This window comes from Mustelus asterias, chromosome 10 (genome assembly GCF_964213995.1).
Source record: "Mustelus asterias chromosome 10, sMusAst1.hap1.1, whole genome shotgun sequence".
Classification (NCBI taxonomy): domain Eukaryota; kingdom Metazoa; phylum Chordata; class Chondrichthyes; order Carcharhiniformes; family Triakidae; genus Mustelus; species Mustelus asterias.
In genome coordinates this window covers 125,963,656-125,986,043 of record NC_135810.1, presented here as the reverse complement: position 1 = coordinate 125,986,043, position 22,388 = coordinate 125,963,656, and the positions used below count along the sequence as shown (strand labels likewise).

The window sequence follows — 22,388 nt, the reverse complement described above, 5'->3', positions numbered from 1 at the left end:
CAGTGCAGCACTCCCTCAGTACTGACCCTCTGACCGTGCGGCACTCCCTCAGCACTGACCCTCTGACAGTGCGGCACTCCCTCAGTACTGACCCTCTGGCAGTGCGGCACTCCCTCAGCACTGACCCTCTGACAGTGCGGCACTCCCTCAGCACTTACCCTCTGACAGTGCAGCACTCCCTCAATACTGACCCTCTGGCAGTGCAGCACTCCCTCAATACTGACCCTCTGACAGTGCAGCACTCCCTCAGCACTGACCCTCTGACTGTGCGGCACTCCCTCAGCACTGACCCTCTGACTGTGCGGCACTCCCTCAGCACTGACCCTCTGACAGCGCGGCACTCCCTCAATACTGACCCTCTGACAGTGCGGCACTCCCTCAGCACTGACCCTCTGACAGCGCGGCACTCCCTCAGTACTGACCCTCTGACAGCGCGGCACTCCCTCAGCACTGACCCTCTGACAGCGCGGCACTCCCTCAATACTGACCCTCTGACAGTGCGGCACTCTTTCAGCACTGACCCTCTGACAGTGCGGCACTCCCTCAGTACTGACCCTCTGACAGTGCGGCACTCCCTCAGCACTGACCCTCTGACAGTGTGGCACTCCCTCAGTACTGACCCTCTGACAGTGCGGCACTCCCTCAGTACTGACCCTCTGACAGTGCGGCACTCCCTCAGCACTGACCCTGGGAGTGACACCTGTTTTTGATGTGCAAATGGCCGATACCCATGACCTTTGACTCTAAGCTCAGAGTAACACTCAGCGAGAGGTGGATGAGACTTAGAAGTGGGAAAGATGATAAAATAATCTTTCAGCCAAAAGGTTTGACTTGTCCGGGAAGTCTGCTGGTGGTGACTTCCGCTCACGGCTCGAATGGGGCTCTGGAGTCACATGTCAGCCAGAACGGGTAAGGACGGCAGATTTCCTTCCCTCAAGGACATTAGTGAAGCAGATGGGTTTTTCCGACAATTGACAATGGTTTCATGGTCATCAGCAGATTCCTAGTTCCAGCTATTATTTTATTCCGATTCCACTATCTACCGTGGCGGGATTCAAACCCGGGTCGCCAGAACAGTAACTGAATTTCTGCGTGAATAATCTAGCAATAATGTCACTAGGCCATCGCCTCGGCTTGGAACTTTATTCAAAATGCTTCACAATTTCATTGGATGGCTGTGCGATTCAGATGGTTTGGAGAATTGTGGGAGGTGTGGAATTTGGCACTGGTTCTGGGGAGAGTGGAGGGACAGTCTGGTTCTGGGGAGAGTGGAGGGACAGTCTGGTTCTGGGGAGAGTGGAGGGACAGTCTGGTTCTGGGGAGAGTGGAGGGACAGTCTGGTTCTGGGGAGGGGGAGGGGACAGTCTGGTTCTGGGGAGAGTGGAGGGACAGTCTGCTTCCGGGGAAGATGGATCTGAAGGAGAGTTTTGTTCTGCTGATTTTCTCCTGTGTATTTCTCACTCCCAGGAGGGCCGGGTTTTACACCGTGAGACTCCAGACTGGACTGCGACTCGTTTCCCTCAATATGAACTTTTGTTCTCATGAAAACTTCTGGTTGTTGGTGAACTCGACAGATCCGGCTGGCCAGCTGCAATGGCTGATCAGTATTCTGCAGGAAGCAGAGGACAATGGAGACAAGGTAATGGCAGGGACCAGCTGTGGCCAAACTGGCCTGGAGTGGCTTCCCGGGTGGCTTATACAACTGGCCTGGGAGCTTGTAAAGTAGGAGGGGGTCTCGGGGAAGAGTGGGGGTCTGTGGATTGGGGAGAATGGGGGGGTCTGTGGATTGGGGAGAATGAGGTGGTTGTGGATTGGGGGAGAATGGGAGGTCTGTGGATTGGGGGGGAATGGGGGGTCTGTGGATTGGGGGAATGGGTCTGTGGATTGGGGGGGGTTGTGGATTGGGGAGAATGGGGGGGATTGTGGATTGGGGAGAATGAGGTGGTTGTGGATTGGGGAGAATAGGGGAATTGTGGATTGGGGAGAATGGGGGGATTGGGGAGAATGGGGGGGATTGTGGATTGGGGTGGATTGGGGGAATGGGGGGGATTGGGGGAATGGGGAGGTCTGTCGATTGGGGGAGAATGGGGGGGTCTGTGGATTGGGGGAGAATGGGGGGGGTCTGGGGAATGGTGGATTGTGGATTGGGGGGAATGGGAGGGTTGTGGAAGGGACCGCTGACTCAAAAGCCCAGCACATCAGTGCAAAAGGCAAGGGTGAGGCATTTGCAACAATCTTCAATGATCCATCTTGGCCTCCTCCAGTGGTCCCCAGTATCTCAGACTCCAGTCTCCAGCCAATTCACTCCACGTGATATCAAGAAACGGTTGGAGACACTGGATATTGCAAATGGGCCCTGATAGCATTCTGGCAATAGTACTGAAGACTTGTGCTCCAGAACTTGCCACTCTCCCAGCCAAATTCTTCCAGTAAATTGCCCAGGAATGTCCTGTACACACAACAGGACAAATCCAACCCGGCCAATTACTGCCTAATCAGTCCACTCTCAATCATCAGTAAAGTGATGGAAGGGGTCACCAACAGCGCTATCAAGCAGCACCTGCTCAGCAATAAGCTGAACTTGGTTTGGGTTTCGCCAGGATCACTCAGCTCCTGACTTCATTGCAGCCTTGGTCCAAACATGGACAAAAGAGCTGAATTCCAGAGGTGAGGTGAGAGTGACTGCCCTTGACATCAAGGCCGCATTCAACCGCGTGTGGCATCAAGGAGCCCTCGTGAAACTGGAATCAATGAGAATCAGGAGTAAAACTCTCTGCTGATTGGAGTCATACCTGGCACAAAGGAAGATATGATTGGAGGTCAATCATCGTTCCAGGTTATCCGTGCAGGAGTTCCTCAGGGTAGTGTCCTCGGCCCAACCATCTTCAGCAAAGACCTTCCCTCCATTATAAGGTTAGAAATGGGGATGTTCCCTGAACAATGTTTAGCACCATTCACCAGTCCTCGTACTGAAACAGTTCCTGCCTAATGTAGCACAACCCTCTTATCCTAGGAATTAACCTGGTAAACGTCTGTTTCATTCTTCTAACGCAGGTATATCCTTCCCTAGGTAAGGAGACCAAAACTATACGCAGTACTCCAAGTGTGGTTTCACTAGGTCCTGTATAATTGCATGAAGAATTCTTCAATCTTACTCCGATCCCTTTTGGAGTAAAAACTAACATGCTGCAGTGTTTGTTTCTCGAATTGCTTGCTGTATCCGTAGGTTAACTTTCTGTGATAAAAACAGAAAATGCTGGGTAAACTCAGCAGGTCTGGAAGCTTCTTTGGAGAGAGAAACAGAGTTAACGTTTTGGGTCCAAAATGACTTCAGAATTGTTTCTGTTTCTTTCCACAGATTGCTGCCAAATTGCCCCTCTGAACTCTTCTGCATCTCTCCCCTCTCGAGGTTAGACTCCCCTACCTTTGGGAAAAGATATTGACTATCTAGCTGATCTGTGCCCCTCATTATTTTATAGACCTCTATATCATAGAAATCATAGAAACCCTACAGTGCAGAAGGAGGCCATTCAGCCCATCGAGTCTGCACCGACCACAATCCCACCCAGGCCCTACCCCCACATACTTACCCACTAATCCCACTAACCTACGCATCTCAGGACTCTAAGGGGCAATTTTTAACCTGGCCAATCAACCTAACCCGCACATCTTTGGACTGTGGGAGGAAACCGGAGCACCCGGAGGAAACCCACGCAGACATGAGGAGAATGTGCAAACTCCACACAGACAGTGACCCGAGCCGGGAATCGAACCTGGGACCCTGGAGCTGTGAAGCAGCAGTGCTAACCACTGTGCTACCGTGCCGCCCTATGGTCACCCCTCAGTCTCCTACGCTCCAGAGAAAAAAGGTCCCAGTCTATCCAGCCTCTCCTTATAACTCAATCCATCAAATCTCGGTAGCATCGTAGTAAATCTTTTCTGCACTCTTTCTAGTTTAATAATATCTTTCCTTACAGGGTGACCAGAATTGCACACAGTATTCCAAGTGTGGCCTTACCAATGTCTTGTACAACTTCAACAAGACGTCCCAACTCCTGTATTCAGTGGTCTGACCGATGAAACCAAGCATGCTGAATGCCTTCTTCACCACTCTGTCCACCTGTGACTCCACTTTCAAGGAGCTATGAACATGTACCCCTAGATCTCTTTGTTCTGTAACTCTCCCCAACGCCCGACCATTAACTAAGTCCTGCCCAGGTTCAATTACGAAAATGCATCACCTCACATTCATCTAAATTAAACTCCATATGCCATTTGTCAGCCCACTGGCCCAAACATAGGCACAACATTTGCCACCCTCCAATCTTCAGGCACCTCACCTGTGTCTGTTGATGATTCAAATATCTCTGTGAGGGAATATGCAATTTCCTCCCTAGCCTCCCACAACGTTCTGGGATGCACTTCATCAGGTATCATTACTAAGTTTCCATCTGCTTGGTTACCCATTACTTACAAAATGTTTTTGTGTCTCTGATCATGAAGATGTGAAATGTATTGATTTTGTGTATCTGCCATTCCCTCGTACTCCATTATAATTTCTCCTGGATTCTTTCTCTAACCTTTCTTCACTGCATCTTCTACGCTGTGTTAGTTTTGGTGCGGTCCATTGTTGCTCTGCTCGGTATCAGCTGTGGTGCTAGAATCAGATGACACTTTGCAAGATCCTGTGTGAGCAGCAGTTTATTTCAACATTGTGGTTTCTTACTGGATCTCAGAGGTGGAGTGCAGCCACTCTTGACGCATGTGACTCCACCACAAACTACATCTCACTGTCTGCCTGGAAATACCTCACCCGCAACTGCAACTGCGAATTCCAGTGCTAGCTGAGACAGGGAGGGAGTCCTGTCTGTAATGGACTGGATGCCGAGTACAATCTCTGTTCTGAGGTGAGAGTGAGCTGCCGTAGGACAGTCTGGTCTCTGGTCTGTATTTCTAAAATTCTTTCATGGGATGTGGGCCTTACTGGCTAGGCCAGCATTTATTGCCCATCTCTAATTGTCCTTGGGAAGGTGTTGGGAGCTGCCGCCTTGAACTGCTGCAGTCCATGTGATGTAGGTACACCCACAGTGCTGTTAGGGGATTCCAGAAGAGGTTGGATTTAATTTTGTGCAGAAGTCTTTCTTTCATGCGCACAGCTCTACCCCACAACCTGTTGTGGGTGTGTAACATTACACTGAGTCAGAGAGCAGTGCTTCTTCTCACTCACCTCTCATCTCTCAGTTCTAGGTTTCAATTAGTGCAATTACTAAAGGGAGAGGCGATGGCCCAGTGGTATTATCGCTCAACTATTAATCCAGAAACCCAGATAATGTTCTGGGGACCCGGGTTTGAATCATGCCACAGCAGATGGTGGAATTTGAATTCAATAAAAAAGAAATCTGGAATTAAGAATCTACTGATGACCATGAAACCATTGTCGATTGTCAGAAAAATCCATCTGGTTCACTCATGTCCTTTAAGGAAGGAAATCCGCTGTCCTTGAGTGGTCTGGCCCACATGTGACTCCAGAGCCACAGCAATGTGGTTGACTCTTAACTGCCTCTGAAATGGCCGAGTGAGACACTCAGTTGTATCAATCACTACAAAATCTTAACAAAGAAAGGAAACCGGACGGACCACCTGGCATCGAGCTGGGCACCGGAAAAGACAACGGCAAAACAAACAGATCGATCGACCCTGCAAAGTCCTTACTAACATCTGGGGGCTAGTGCCAAAATTGGGAGAGCGTCTCACAGACTGGTCAAGCAACAGCCTGACATCGTCATTCTCACAGAATCATACCTTACAGATAACACCCCAGACTCCACCATTACCATCCCTGGACATGTCCTGTCCCACCGGCAGCACAGACCCAGCAGAGGTGGCAGCACAGTGGTATACAGTCGGGAGGGAGTTGCCCTGGGAGTCCTTAACATTGACTCCGGATCCCATGAAGTCTCATGGCTTCAGGTTAAACATGGGCAAGGAAACCTCTTACTGGTTACCATGTACTGTCCTCCTGCGGCTGATGAATCAGGATTCCTCCATGTTGAACAACACTTGGAGGAAGTGCTGAGGGCGGCAAGGGCGCAAAATGTACTCTGGGTGGGGGATTTCAATGTCCATCACCAAGAGTGGCTCGGCAGCAGCGTTACTGATCGAGCTGGTCGGGCCCTAAAGGATATAACTGCTAGACTGGGTCTGCAGCAGGTGGTGAAGGAACCAACAAGAGGAAATAACATACTTAACCTCATCCTTACCAACCTGCCGGCTGCAGGTGCATCTGTTCATGACAGTATTGGGAGGAGTGACCACCGCACAGTCCTTGTGGAGACAAAGTCCTGTCTTCACATTGAGAATAACCTCCATCGTGTTGTGTGGCGCTATCACCGTGCTAAATGGGACATACTTTGAACCGATCTAGCAACTCAAGACTGGGTATCCAGCTGTGGCCATCAACAGCAGCGGAATTGTACTCCAGCACAATCTGTAATCTCATGGCCCGGTATATCCCCCACTCAACCATTACCATCAAGCCAGGGGATCAACCCTGGCTCAATGGAGAGTGCAGGAGGGCATGCTGGGAGCAGCACCAGGCATACCTAAAAATGAGGTGTCAACCTGGTGAAGCTCCAACACAGGACTACTCGCATGCCAAACAGCAAGTAATAGAGCTAATCGATCCCACAGCCAACGGATCTGATCTAAACTCTGCAATTCTTCCACATCCAGTTGTGAATGGTGGTGGACAATTAAACAACTCACTGGAGGAGGCTCCACAAATATCCCATCCTCAATGATGGAGGAGTCCAGCACATCAGTGCAAAAGATAAGGCTGAAACATTTGCAGCAATCTTCAGCCAGAAGTGCCGAGTGGATGATCCATCTCGGCCTCCTCCAGTGGCCCCAGCATTTCAGACTCCAGTCTCCAGCCAATTCGATTCACTCCACGTGATATCAAGAAATGGTTGGAGGCTCTGGATACTGCAAAGGCAATGGGCCCTGATAACATTCCAGCAATAGTACTGAAGACTTGTGCTCCAGAACTTGCCGCTCCCCTAGCCAAGCTCTTCCAGTACAGTTACAACACTGGCATCTATCCAACAATGTGGAAAATTGCCCAAGTAGGTCCTGTACACAAGAAACAGGACAAATCCAACCTGGCCAATTACCGCCCAATCAGTCTACTCTCGGTCATCAGTAAAGTGATGGAAGGGGTCATCGACAGCACTATCAAGCAGCACCTGCTCAGCAATAACCTGCTCAGTGACGCCCAGTTTGGGTATCGTGGGGTCACTCAGCTCCTGACCTCATTACAGCCTTGGTTCAAACATGGACAGAAAGAGCTGAATTCCAGAGGTGAGGTGAGAGTGACAACCCTTGACATCGAGGCCACATTTGACCGAGTGCGGCATCAAGGAGCCCGAGTAAAACTGGAATCAATTGGTATCGGGGCAAACTCCGCTGGTTGGAGTCATACCTGGTACATAGGAAGATCATAATTCTATCTTCTATCTCCTTCATGATAGCATTGGAAAGAGATAGGATCAGGCAGGCTAGGAAAGTGTTTCTCTGGAGTAAAGGGAAATACAGTGTCATCAGGGAGGAAATTAGACGGGTAAATTGGAAGGAGGCATTCTTGGGGAAAAGTACCGAAGGAAAGTGGAGGATTTTCAAGGAATGTTTGTCTGGAGCTCTGCATGACAACGTTCCGATGAGACAGGGGGGTGTTGGTAGGGTACGGGAACCGTGGTGCACGAAGGTTGTGATGAACCTGGTGAATAAGAAAAGAGAGGCGTACAGAAGGTTCAGAGAGCTAGGAGGTGTTAAGGATTTAGAGGAGTATACGGGATGTAGGAAGGAGCTTAAGAAGGAAATTAGGAGAGCGAGAAGGGGTCATGAGAAGGCCTTGGCGGGTAAGATTAAGGAGAACCCCAAGGCTTTCTACAAATATGTCAAGAGTAAAAGGATGAGATGTGAAGGCATAGGACCCTTAAAAGGTGAAGGGGGAAAAGTTTGTGCGGAACCGTTAGAAATGGCGGAGCTGCTTAATGAATACTTTACCTCGGTATTCACGGTGGAAAGGGATCTGGGTGGTTGTACTGCTGGTTTGCGGTGGACAGAAAGGATCGAGCATGTGGACATAAAGAAAGAGGATGTGTTGGAACTATTGAATGGCATCAAGGTTGGTAAGTCGCCGGGACCGGATGGGATGTACCCCAGGTTACTGTGGGAGGCGAGGGAGGAGATTGCGGAGCCTTTGGCGATGATCTTTGCATCGTCGATGGAGACGGGAGAGGTTCCGGAGGATTGGAGGATTGCAGATGTGGTCCCTATATTCAAGAAAGGGAACAGGGACAGCCCGGGAAATTACCGACCGGTGAGTCTAACCTCAGTGGTTGGTAAGTTGATGGAGAGGATCCTGAGAGACAGGATTTATGATCATCTAGAGAAGTTTAGTATGATCAAAAGTAGTCAGCACGGCTTTGTCAAGGGCAGGTCGTGCCTTACGAGCCTGGTTGAGTTCTTTGAAAATGTGACCAAACACATTGACGAAGGAAGAGCGGTGGATGTGGTCTATATGGACTTCAGCAAGGCGTTCGATAAGGTCCCCCATGCAAGACTTCTTGAGAAAGTGAGAGGGCATGGGATCCAAGGGGCTGTTGCCTTGTGGATCCAGAACTGGCTTGCCTGCAGAAGGCAGAGAGTGGCTGTGGAGGGGTCTTTCTCTGCATGGCGGTCAGTGACCAGTGGAGTGCCCCAGGGATCTGTTCTGGGACCCTTGCTGTTTGTCATTTTCATAAATGACCTGGATGAGGAAGTGGAGGGATGGGTTGGTAAGTTTGCTGACGACACGAAGGTAGGTGGTGTTGTGGATAGTTTGGAGGGATGTCAGAAGTTGCAGCGAGACATAGATAGAATGCAAGACTGGGCGGAGAAGTGGCAGATGGACTTCAACCCGGATAAGTGTGTGGTGATCCATTTTGGCAGATCCAATGGGATGAAGCAGCAATATAATATGAAGGGTACCATTCTTAGCAGTGTAGAGGATCAGAAGGACCTTGGGGTCCGGGTCCATAGGACTCTTAAATCGGCCTCGCAGGTGGAGGATGCGGTCAAGAAGGCGTACGGCGTACTGGCCTTCATTAATCGAGGGATTGAGTTTAGGAGTCGGGAGATAATGCTGCAGCTTTATAGGACCCTGGTTAGACCCCACTTGGAGTACTGCGCGCAGTTCTGGTCACCTCATTACAGGAAAGATGTTGAAGCCATTGAAAGGGTGCAGAGGAGATTTACAAGGATGTTGCCTGGATTGGGGGGCATGCCTTATGAGGATAGGTTGAGGGAGCTTGGTCTCTTCTCCCTGGAGAGACGAAGGATGAGAGGTGACCTGATAGAGGTTTACAAGATGTTGAGAGGTCTGGATAGGGTAGACTCTCAGAGGCTATTTCCAAGGGCTGAAATGGTTGCTACGAGAGGACACAGGTTTAAGGTGCTGGGGGGTAGGTACAGAGGAGATGTCAGGGGTAAGTTTTTCACTCAGAGGGTGGTGGGTGAGTGGAATCGGCTGACGTCGGTGGTGGTGGAGGCAAACTCGTTGGGGTCTTTTAAGAGACTTCTGGATGAGTACATGGGATTTAATGGGATTGAGGGCTATAGATAGGCCTAGAGGTGGGGATGTGATCGGCGCAACCTGTGGGCCGAAGGGCCTGTTTGTGCTGTGGCTTTCTATGTTCTATGTTCTAAGATGGTTGTGGTTGTGGAGGGTCAGTCATCTCAGCTCCAGGACATCTCTGCAGGAGTCCCTCAGGGGAGTGTCCGAGGCCCAACAATCTTCAGCTGCTTCATCAATGACCTTCCCTCTGTCATAAAGTCAGAAGTGGGGATGTTCGCTGATGATTGCACAATGTTCAGCACCATTCGCGACTCCTCAGATACTGAAGCAGCCCCGTGTTCAAATGCAACAAGATCTGGACAATATCCAGGCTTGGGCTGACAAGTGGCAGTAACATTCACACCACACAAATGCCAGGCAATGTCCATCACCAAGAAGAGACACTCTAACCACCACCCTTTAACATTCAATGGTGTAACCATCACTGAATCCCCCACTGCCAACATCCTTGGGGTTACCATTGACCAGAAACTCAACTGGACTCACCACATAAACACAGTGGCAACAAGAGCAGGTCAGAGGCTGGGAATCCTGCGGCGAGTAACTCGACTCCTGATTCCCCAAAGCTTGTCCACCATCTACAAGGCACAAGTCAGGAGTGTGATGGAATACTCTCCACTTGCCTGGGTGGGTGCAGCTCCAACAACACTCAAGAAGCTTGACACCATCCAGGACAAAGCAGCCCGCTTATTTGGCATCACATCTACAAACCACTCCCTCCCCCACCGACACTCAGTAGTGTACTATCTACAAGATGCACTGCAGCAATTCACCAAAGATCCTTAGACAGCACCTTCCAAACCCACAACCACTTCCATCTAGAAGGACAGGGGCAGCAGATACATGGGAACACCACCACCTGCAAGCTCCCCTCCGAGCATCTCACCTTCCTGACTTGGAAATATATCGCCGTTTCTCCGCAGTCACTGGGTCAAAATCCTGGAATTCCCTCCCTAACGGCATTGTGGGTCAACCCACAGAACATGGACTGCAGCGATTCAAGAAGGCAGCTCACCACCACTTTCTCAAGGGCAACCAGGGATGGGCAATAAATGCTGGCCAGCCAGTGACGCCCATGTTCCACAAATGCGTAAAAACAAAATCAGGTGAAATTGTCTTGAGTTGAGCAGAATCCTCACTGAGCCCTGCATTGACACACTGTCCCAACCAGAGTCAGAAGCTCTGTCTGAATCTTTCATTCTCACATCTCCCCAGATCCCTCAATCCCAGCTTTTTAATGTGGGTTTCGTTGGCCGGGCCAGTGTTTATTGCCCAAACCTAATTGCCCTGGTTTAGAGGGCATTTAACAGTCAAGTGACCTGTAAGAGCCTTCATATCTTTCAATCCCACCATCACCCCATATCCCTAAATCCCTCTCTCCAGAGACTGAAGTCTCTCCAAACCCCATTCCTTCTCCACTTGCATCTTCCCCCAGGGAAATAACGTGACAATTGCCCCTCGACTTCCCCTCTTCCCCTGGTTCTGTATTTAAATCCTTTATCTTCCCTGTGAAACCTTTGACACTGAAAAGGTGGAGCCCAGTTTCTACTCCTGGCCTGCTGCTGAAGGCGACATGTTCACTCATTGAGCACTACATTCAAACAAGTTTATTGTTTCAGGTTCACATAATTGGTCACATTCCACCGGGTCTCTGCATGAAGGTTTGGAGCTGGAACTATTACAGAATCGTTAACAGGTAGGTGGAGAGATCTCACAATAAACCCTTTTATAGCACCATCATCTCTTAACCCCCTCAGTCTGTTACCCCTCTCGCTGCCCTCCCTCAGTCTGTTACCCCTCTCGCTGCCCTCCCTCAGTCTGTTACCCCTCTCGCTGCCCTCCCTCAGTCTGTTACCCCTCTCGCTGCCCTCCCTCAGTCTGTTACCCCTCTCGCTGCCCTCCCTCAGTCTGTTACCCCTCTCGCTGCCCTCCCTCAGTCTGTTACCCCTCTCGCTGCCCTCCCTCAGTCTGTTACCCCTCTCGCTGCCCTCCCTCAGTCTGTTACCCCTCTCGCTGCCCTCCCTCAGTCTGTTACCCCTCTCCTATCCTTCTTCAGTGTTACAAATTTGATTGAGATTTTTGAGGACGTGACTGGGTGTGTAGATGAGGACAGTGCAGTTGATGTAGTTTACATGGACTTCAGTAAAGCTTTTGACAAGGTTCCACATGGGAGCTGATGAAGATAAGAGCTGATGGGATCCCAGGGCAATTTGACAAATTGAACCCAAATTGGCTTAGTGGCAGGAGGCAGAGGGTAATGGTCGAAGGTTGTTTTTGTGACTGGAAGCCTGTGACCAGTGGTGTGCCACAGGAATCAGTGCTGGGTCCCTTGTTGCTTGTACATTAATGATCTGGATGTGAATGTGGAGGGTCTGATCAGTAAGTGCACAGATGACATGATAATTAGTGGTGTGGTAAATAGCGAGGAGGAAAGCTTTCAATCACAGGATTGGAGGGGGGGGGGGGGCGGGGGATAGTGGTGTCATCTCCAGATGGTAATCCAGTGACCCAGGGTAAAGTTCTGGGGAGCTGGGTTCAAATCCCCCCATGGCAGATGGTGAAATTTGGAATTAAAAGTCTAATGACCACAAAACCTTTGTCCATTATAAAAACCATCTGGATGTCCTTTAGGCAAGGAAATCTGCCATCCTTATCTGGTCTGGCCTACATGTGACTTCAGAGCCAAGTAATGACTCTGTGACCATTCGGAAACGGCCGAGCAAACCACTCGGTTTGGGATTAGGGACAGGCAATAAATGCTGGCCCAGTGATACTCACATCCCCTGAATGAATTTTATAAACTGATCTAGACAGGCTGGTCTGATGGGCAAAACAGCAGCTAATGAAATTTAACCGGAAAAATGTGAGGCGATGCATTTTGGGAGGATTAAGAAGGCAAGGGAATACATAACGAACTGTACAGAGGGTCACAGGGACCTTGGGGTGCATGTCCATAGATCCCTGAAGGCAGCAAGATAGGTAGAAAAGATGGTTAAGAAGGCATATGGGCTAATTACCTCCAGCCAAGGCATTGAATATAAGTCATGATGTGGAGATGCCGGCGTCGGACTGGGGTAAACACAGTAAGAAGTTTAACAACACCAGGTTAAAGTCCAACAGGTTTATTTGGTAGCAAAAGCCACACAAGCTTTCGGAGCTCCAAGCCCCTTCTTCAGGTGAGTGGCCACTCACCTGAAGAAGGGGCTTGGAGCTCCGAAAGCTTGTGTGGCTTTTGCTACCAAATAAACCTGTTGGACTTTAACCTGGTGTTGTTAAACTTCTTACATTGAATATAAGAGCAGGGCGGTTATGATGGAGCTGTATAAAACACTCGTTAGGCCACAGCTAGAGTACTGTGCACTGTTCTGGTCAGCACACTATAGGAGGGATGTGATTGCACTAGAGAGGTTGCAGAGGAGATTCACCGGGATATTGCCTGGGCTGGACCGTTTCAGCGATGGAGAAACTGAATGGGCTGGGATTGTTTTAACTGGAGCAGAGAAGGCTGAGAGGGAGAACCTCATTGAGGGGTACGGAATAATGAGGGATATAGATAGATGGGAAGCAACTTTTTCCACTAACAGAGGAGCCAATGACTAGGGGCATGGATTTAAAATAAGGAGCAGGAGATTTAGAGGAAAAATGTTTTCACCCAGAGGGATCTGGGAATCTGGAACTCGCTGCCTGAAAGGTTGGTAGAGGCAGTATTTAGATGAGCTCTTGAAACACCACAGCATACAAGGCAATGGAGCAAGTGCTGCAAAATGGGATTAGAATGGGCAGCAGAGACATGATGGGCTGAAGGGCCTCTTTCTGTGCTGTAAAACTCTGAATCTGACCTAACCCTCGCCTATTCCCCCTCAGTCTGTTAACCCTCTCCTATCCCCCCTCAGTCTGTTAACCCTCTCCTATCCCCCCTCAGTCTGTTAACCCTCTCCTATCCCCTCTCAGTCTGCTAACCCTCTCCTGTTTCCCCCTCAGTCTGTTAACCCCCTCTTTCCTGTTCTAGGTACGAGGGGACAATTGCTGCCCAGTTTTTTGGCCATACTCATGTGGATGAGTTTGAGGTTTTCTATGATGAGGAGACTCTGAGCCGGGCAGTGTCTGTGGCCTTCATTGCTCCGAGTGTTACTACTTACATCAACCTTAACCCAGGTATGTGAGGGAACTGTACCCAGTCCGAGAGGGTAATGGGGGTGAAGGTGGCAATCAGCCTGAGGGCTAGGTATCCTGGTGTGTGTTACCTGAACACAAGTTCCAATGTCACCAGGACAGTTTGAGTTTGTATCCAGTCTGGGCCTGTCTGAGAGTCCAGCCTCATGTCAAGGTGATTGGCTCTCAGCAATAACTGTGAACAAATGGCAGATTGGGACCCCTGGAGGACGGTAGTTAAGCAACGGTTTCATGGTCACTTTTACTGAACTCAGATTTTTAGAATTGGATTCATTCTCAGAGTTCTGGTGGGGGTTGAATGGCTTTTCTTTACATTGTTATTGCAGTAGCCACAACTGCACTGCTATACCTGTCTGACTGAGGGTGTTACTGGAACATTCTTCTAATAAGACACCTTGTTCCACAGGATTTCGGATTTATCACATTGATGGAGATTATTCCAAGAGTTCACACCTGGTCCTTGACCACGAGACGTACATCCTAAACCTGACTGAAGCCAATGAGAGTGTGAATCCCAAATGGTTCCTCCTGTACAGGCTCAGGGAGGCCTATGGGATGGAGACGATATTCCCTGCTGACATGGACAATCTCATCAGCCGCTTCCTGCGTGATGATCGTCTTTTCCAGAGGTATTGGTACCTGTACCACAAGGGTCACACTGCACAGGTGTGTAAAGAAGCCTGCAAGACAGTCACCATCTGTGCCATGCGAACAGGCCGAGCAGACGATCCTGCCCTATGCAAGGACCTTTACAAGGAGCTGACATTCCGGAAAATGCACAGCCTCTGGAAGAGACCGAGAATGTGCTGAAATCATCCAGGAATACAATAGCTCCCAGGAGCCCCACATGCCAATTATTTTATCATCAATTTAATTTAGGAGACATCCCATGAATAACTTTTTTTATTGATTCTTTTGGTGAAAGGCTGGATTGAGTCTGACCGATGGTCCACGACCTGGGTGTGAGGCAATGGGCTCAAAGTGAGGGGTCCTCAGAGCATCAGTAACGTCCCAGCCAGTACTGGGGTCAGTGTTGGGGTCCAGGTCAGCACGTGTCGTGAGGGGTGGTGGCACTGGGTCACTTTTAATCACTGAATAACAGGTGAGAGTGATCCCAGCTCACCCACCCCACCCCCACCCCCAATGCACCAAGCCCTCATTCCTTCACCAGCATGCGAACGTACAAATTGTGAGCAGGCAAGGCCATTTGGCCCTGCAAGCCTGAACCTGCTCCATTCGATGAGATCTTGACCTGATTTTGGGGTCAGCACTGCTGTCTGATCTGCTCCTGATGACCTTTGACTCCCTTAGCTCAGTCTGACACAGGACGGGGTCCGAGGGAACCTGGTAACTCCCCCACTCAGTGCTTCGGTGACCACCATTACTCTGGGGTCCCCGACAGAGAATGTCAGAACAGGAGGAAACCTTTCAGTCCCTTGTGCCGACATCACCATTTAATTAGATCATGGCTGATCGGAATCTCAGCTTCATATATCTGTTTTTGCTACGTGTCCTGTGTGTTCGGAGAGCTCCAGTTAACTCCCAGTATCCAAAGCCTATTTGAGCAGAGGCTCAGGTTTCTGTTTCCCTGGATATGCAATAATTCCCACCGTCTCGTCGAGTACATGGATCACTGGTCTGTGAAACTCGACAGTGATGGGGTTTGAATTGTTTTGAGGGTTGTCGGGAATTTCTGGAACAGTGTAGAGGGAGCTTTACTCTATATCTAACCCTGTGCTGTACCTGTCCTGGGAGGGTTTGAAATATTTAATGTTGTCCCTACACTGATATTTTTCACTTTGAATTTGAAAATTTGCACAATAATAAGTTTTGCACAGTGTGTCTGGGGAAGTGTGTGTGTGTATGTGAGAGAGAGAGCTGTGGGGTGAGAGCTGCTTTGCTTGGTACTCTAGACACTTAGTCTGTCTGTAACCATTCTCCAATTTCACCACCTTGTGTTTCATGCATCAGAGCAATAAACAAAAGTCTCAGTCCTGACTTGTTCTCCACTGCACTTCCTGAAGCCGATGACAATCACCTTCATTTTACTGACGTTGAGGGAGAGATTATTGTTGCCGCACTAGTTCACCCGATTCTCTATCTCATTCCTGTAGTCTGTGTCATCAGTGTTTGAGATCCGACCCACAATGGTGGTGTCATCAGCAAACTTGAAAATCGAACCAAAAGAGAAAATGCTGGAAAATCTCAGCGTGTCTGGCAGCGGCTGTGAGGAGAGAAAAGGAGCTGCCGTTTCGAGTCCAGATGACCCTCTGTCAAAGCTTTGAGATTGGTGTGATTTATCAAACAGTTCGGTTCAGCTTCAGAGAGGGGCCTGTGAGGGATGGAATTGGTGTCGAAGGAGTGGAGTTTGTGGTGGCAACAGAATGGTTTTAATTGTTGGAAATACCACCTGTTTAATAACAGTGTGGACCTAATACTTAGCGTGCATTGCTCATCTTAATCCCTTTAAATGTTCTGTAGCTCCTCGCTCTGCAACTGGATCCTGAACTTCCGAACCCACAGACCACAATGAGTAAGAATCCAAATGGGAATAACACTGAATACAAATTCCTATCAGGGAAGAGACATAGAAACAAGAAGCAGTAGGCCATTCGGTCCTTCGAGCCTTCATTTTGATCATCGAATTCAATATCCTGATCTCCCCCCCCCCCCCCCAATCCCTTAAGCCCAAGAGCTATATCTAATTTCTTCTTGAAATCACACAATATTTCAGCTACATTCTGTGGTAGTGAATTCCACACATCACCCTGTGGGTGAAGGAATTTCTCCTCACCTCAGTTCCAAAAGGTTTATCTTCAAACAATGACCCCTATTTCTGGACTTCCCCACCATTGGGAAGTCTTTCTGACACTGCCCTGTCTAATTCTGTCAGAATTTTATAAGTTTCTGAGAGTCCCCTCTCAGTCCAGTGAATATAATCCTAACCAACTTAATCTCTCCTCATATGACAGACCTGCCATCCCAGGAAGCAGCCTGGTAAAGCTTCTCTGTACTCCCTCCACAGCACGGACATTCTTCCTCAGCTAAGGACACCAAAACTGCACAATACCAATCCATCACACAAACCAACCACCCATCCATTGACTCTGTCTACACTTCCCGCTGCCTCAGCGAAGCAGCCAGCATAATTAAGGACCCCACGCACCCCGGACATTCTCTCTTCCACTGGGAAAAAGATACAAAAGTCTGAGGTCACGGACCAACCGACTCAAGAACAGCTTCTTCCCTGCTGCTGTCAGACTTTTGAATGGACCTCCCTCGTACTAAGTTGATCTTTCTCTACACCCTTACGATAACTATAACACTACATTCTGCATTCTCGTTTCCTTCTCTATGAACGGTATGCTTTATATAGTGCGCAAGATGCAATACTTTTCACTATGCTAATACATGTGACAATAATAAATCAAATCAAAGGTGTGGCCTCCCCAACGCCCTATACAATTGCAGCAAAACATCCCTATACTCAAATCCTCTCACTATGAAGGCCAACATACCATTTGCCTTCTTTACTGCCTGCTGTACCTGCCGCTTACTTTCAGCGACTGATGCACAAGGACTCCAAGGTCTCGCTGCGTAACCACCTCTCAATTTACACCCATTCAAGTAATAATCTGTCTTCCTATTATTGCTACCAAAGTGGATAACCTCACATTTATCCACATTATGGCAGAACCATAAAGGGTGTAGATACGCAGAGGGATCTGGGTGTGCAAGTCCACAGATCCTTGAAAGTGACGTCACAGGTGGAGAAGGTGGTGAAGAAGGCATATGGCATGCTTGCCTTTATAGGACGGGGCATAGAGTATAAAAGTTGGGGTCTGATGTTGCAGATGTATAGAACGTTGGTTCGGCCGCATTTGGAATACTGCGTCCAGTTCTGGTCGCCACACTACCAGAAGGACGTGGAGGCTTTGGAGAGAGTACAGAGGAGGTTTACCAGGATGTTGCCTGGTATGGAGGGGCTTAGTTATGAGGAGAGATTGGGTAAACTGGGGTTGTTCTCCCTGGAAAGACGGAGGATGAGGGGGGACTTAATAGAGGTGTATAAAATTGTGAAAGGCATAGATAGGGTGAACGGTGGGAAGCTTTTCCCCAGGTCGGTGGTGACGTTCACGAGGGGTCATAGGTTCAAGATGAAGGGGGGAGGTTTAACACGGATATCAGAAGGACATATTTTACAGAGGGTGGTGGCGGCCTGGAATGCGCTGCCGGGCAAGGTGGTGGAGGCGGACACACTGGGAACGTTTAAGACTTATCTAGACAGCCATATGAACGGAGTGGGAATGGAGGGATACAAAAGAATGGTCTAGTTTGGACCAGGGAGCGGCGCGGGCTTGGAGGGCCGAAGGGCCTGTTCCTGTGCTGTATTGTTCTTTGTTCTATTATACTGCATCTGCCATGCAGATGCCCACACACTCAGCCTGTCCAAATCACGCTGAAGCATCTCTGCATCCTCCTCACAGCTCACCCTCCCACCCAACTTTGTATCATCTGCAAATTTGGAGATAATACGTTCAGTTCCCTCTTCCAATTCATTAATATATAATGTGAACAGTTGGGGTCTGAGCACAGATCCCTGCGGAATCCCACTAGTCACTCACTGCCAATCAGAAAAAGACCCATTTATGCCAACTCTTTGCTTGCTATCTGCTAACCAGTTTTCTATCCATCTCAAGACATTACCTGTAATCCCATGTGCTTTCACTTCACATAGTCGTCTGTTATGTGAGACCTTGTCGAAAGCCTTCTGAAAGTCTAAATAATTCACATCCACTGGTTCTCCTCGGTCAATTCTACTAATTACATTCTTTAAAAATGCCAATAGATTCATCGAGCAAGAAAATGCCCCAGAGCCTGAAAATGGATGAGCAAATAGAAAAAGGGGAAGAGCAGCGCGTGTCGGGCAGACATTTTGGGGTGTCGTTTACTGCCAGCAGTAGCTCCATTTGGGAAAATCCGGGGAAACGAACGTATGAACATAGAGACATATGAATTAGGAGACGGAATAGACACCCCCCCCCCGCTCCATCATTCAATAAGAACATGGCTGATCCGATTGTGGTGTCACCTCCACTTCCTGCTCTTTGGATCAAAGACTGGGTGCTGGAGGAGAGCTGATGGAATATAACGTTTGTCGGGAAACAAAGTCTACAAGATTATGAGAGACACGGACAGAGTGGATAGTCAGAAGCTTTTTCCCAGGGTGGAAGAGTCAATTACTAGGGGGCACAGGTTGAAGGTGCGAGGGGCAAGGTTTAAAAAAGATGTATGAGGCAAGTGGGTGCCTGGACCTCGCTGCCGGGGCAGGCAGTGGAAGCGGATACGGTAGTGACTTTTAAGCGTCGTCTGGACAAATACATGAATAGGATGGTAAGGGAAGGATACAGACTCGGTAAGTGCATACGGTTTTAGTTAGGGCATTATGGTCAGTGCAAGCTTGGAGGGCCGAAGGGCTGTTCCTGTGCTTTGCTTTTCTTTGTCCCGGTCTTCAAAAATGTTCCTTTAAATTCTTTCATGGGCATCGTTGGCTGGCCAGCATTTATTACCCATCCCTAGTTGCCCTTGAGGTGGTGGTGGTGAGCTGCCTTCTCGAATCGCTGCAGTTCATGTAGTGTAAGTGCACCCACAGTGCTGTTAGGGAGGGTAAGAAATGTAAATCTGCTCAAAAGCAAACATTGAAAACACAGTCTTCAGAAGAGTGGTTTTGTCTCTGAAATGCTGCCTTCTCTGAGGGCAGGGACAGTGAAGCAAAACAATGATTATAGTCACTGCGATTGAAATCACACGACTGGAATCTCTGCCCATCCAGCTCAGAAACAGACAAATCCATTCTCCTGCAACCTTCACTGCAATGCAGAGGCAGCTTCTGCTCCAGTCACCAACTCCAAATATGAATGTTGCTTTGTAACGCTGGAGAAGAGTTCCTCCTGTTCTCTATCTGGAATCTCACATTTAATCTTTTATCAACATTGCCATGACAGCAGTGGTTAGCGCTGCTGCCTCAGCGCCAGGGACCTAGGTTCAATTCCCGGCTTGGGTCACTGTCTGGGAGAACGTGCAAACTCCGCACAGTGTCTGTGTGGGTTTCCTCCCAGACTGAAAGATATGCTGGTTAGGTGTATTGACCCGAACAGGCGCCAGAGTGTGGCAGTAACTTCATTGGTGTTAATGTAAGCCTACTTGTGACACTAATAAATAAACTTTATTTTATCTTTGACTCTGATTCTATCTCCTGTCCCATCCCTTCACCATTTGAAATCGTTGCCATCAAGTCAGGCCAGGACTGCCTATGCTCTCGGAGTTAAAGGTTCCTGGGACTAATGGAAAGAGTGACAATTATGTCTGTGACGCTGGCTGATCCGATAAACATTCATCACCCCAACCTGCGAGATTCTCTCAATCTTTCAGAATACAATTCCACAATGGATAATTCTCACTAATGTCACAAAGCCAGGAGAGCTGCAGACATGAACTCACAAGTGGATGTGCAACCAATTAACTCACTCAGTGTTGACATTTCAAATACTGCAAAAGGAGCTGTGATTGCAAAAGCACAGCCTCATCCCTGCGCAGAAGCACAGAAAGAAGTCTAACAACACCAAGTTAAAGTCCAACAGGTTTATTTGGTAGCAAATGCCACTAGCTTTCGGAGCGCTGCTCCTTCGTCAGGTGGAGTGGGAGATCTGATCACAAACAGGGCATACAGAGACACAAACTCAATTTACAGAATACTGATTGGAATGCGAATCTTTACAGCTAATCAAGTCTTAAAGGTACAGACAATGTGAGTGGAGAGAGCATTAAGCACAGGTTAAAGAGATGCGTATTGTCTCCAGACAGGACAGCTAGTGAGATTTTGCAAGTCCAGGCAAGTTGGTGGGGGTTACAGATAGTGTGACATGAACCCAAGATCCAGGTTGATGGTCGATGATGGCATTGCTACAACCGCCTCAGTACTCAACGCCGACAACTGCCAGTTTCCAGATGCAATTTTACAACTCATCTGCTTCATCCTGGACCACAATGTCTTCACCTTCAACAACCAGTTCTTCATCCAGACACACAGAACAACCATGGGGACCAAATTCGCACCTCAATATGCCAGCATCTTCATGCACAGGTTCGAACAAGACTTCTTCACCGCACAGGACCTTCAACCGATGCTATACACGAGATACATCAATGACATTTTCTTCCTTTGGACTCATGGTGAACAATCACTGAAACAACTATATGATGACATCAACAAGTTCCATCCCACCATCAGACTCACCCATGGACTACTCTCCGGAATCGGTTGCATTCTTGGACACACGCATCTCCATTAAGGACGGTCACCACAGCACCTCACGGTACCGCAAGCCCACGGATAACCTCATGATGCTCCACTTCTCCAGCTTCCACCCTAAACACGTTAAAGAAGCCATCCCCTACGGCCAAGCCCTCCATATACACAGGATCTGCTCGGATGAGGAGGATCGCAACAGACACCTCCACATGCTGAAAGATGCCCTCATAACAAGATATGGCGCTCGACTCATCGACGACAGTTCCGACCTCCTCAGAAGACACGGGACACGGCGGACAGAGTACCCTTTGTCGTCCAGTACTTCACCGGAGCGGAGAAGCTACGACATCTCCTCCGGAGCCTTCAACATGTCATTGATGAAGACGAACATCTCGCCAAGGCCATCCCCACACCCCCACTTCTTGCCTTCAAACAACTTGCACAACCTCAAACAGACCATTGTCCGCAGCAAACTACCCAGCCTTCAGGAGAACAGTGACCATGACACCACACAACCCTGCCACATTAGCCTCTGCAAGACGTGCCGGATCATCAACACGGATGCCATCATCTCATGCGAGAACACCATCCACCATGTACATGGTACATACTCTTGCAACTCGGCCAATGTTGTCTACCTGATACGCTGCAGGAAAGGATGTCCCGAGGCATGGTACATTGGGGAAACCATGCAGACGCTACGACAACGGGTGAATGAACACCGCTCGACAATCACCAGGCAAGACTGTTCTCTTCCTGTTGGGGAGCACTTCAGCGGTCACGGGCATTCGGCCTCTGATCTTCGGGTAAACGTTCTCCAAGGCGGCCTTCACGACACACGACAGCGCAGAGTCTCTGAGCAGAAACTGATAGCCAAGTTCCGCACACATGAGGACGGCCTAAACCGGGATCTTGGGTTCATGTCACACTATCTGTAACCCCCACCAACTTGCCTGGACTTGCAAATCTTACTCGCTGTCCTGTCTGGAGACAATACACATCTCTTTAACCTGTGCTTAATGCTCTCTCCACTCACATTGTCTGTACCTTTAAGACTCGATTAGCTGTAAAGATTTGCATTCCAATCGGTATTCTGTAAATTGAGTTTGTGTCTCTGTATGTGCCCTGTTTGTGCGCAGATCTCCCACTCCACCTGACGAAGGAGCAGTGCTCCGAAAGCTTGTGGCGTTTGCTACCAAATAAACCTGTTGGACTTTAACCTGGTAT

The 22,388-nt window shown here is 48.9% G+C and overlaps 1 protein-coding gene across 2 annotated transcripts in view; it reads left to right on the top strand.

Moving 5' to 3' along the window:
• smpd1 (sphingomyelin phosphodiesterase 1) overlaps positions 1 to 15,847 on the top strand; it is a 34,520-nt gene extending 18,673 nt beyond the window's left edge. For both annotated transcript variants that reach the window (XM_078222634.1, XM_078222635.1), the window contains 4 exons: positions 1,468 to 1,639; positions 11,296 to 11,372; positions 13,686 to 13,831; positions 14,256 to 15,847. In XM_078222634.1, the coding sequence (XP_078078760.1) occupies positions 1,468 to 1,639; positions 11,296 to 11,372; positions 13,686 to 13,831; positions 14,256 to 14,659 (799 nt within the window). In that variant the 3' untranslated portion in view covers positions 14,660 to 15,847. The remainder of the gene's footprint in view (positions 1 to 1,467; positions 1,640 to 11,295; positions 11,373 to 13,685; positions 13,832 to 14,255) is intronic.
• The last annotated feature ends 6,541 nt before the right edge of the window (positions 15,848 to 22,388 follow it).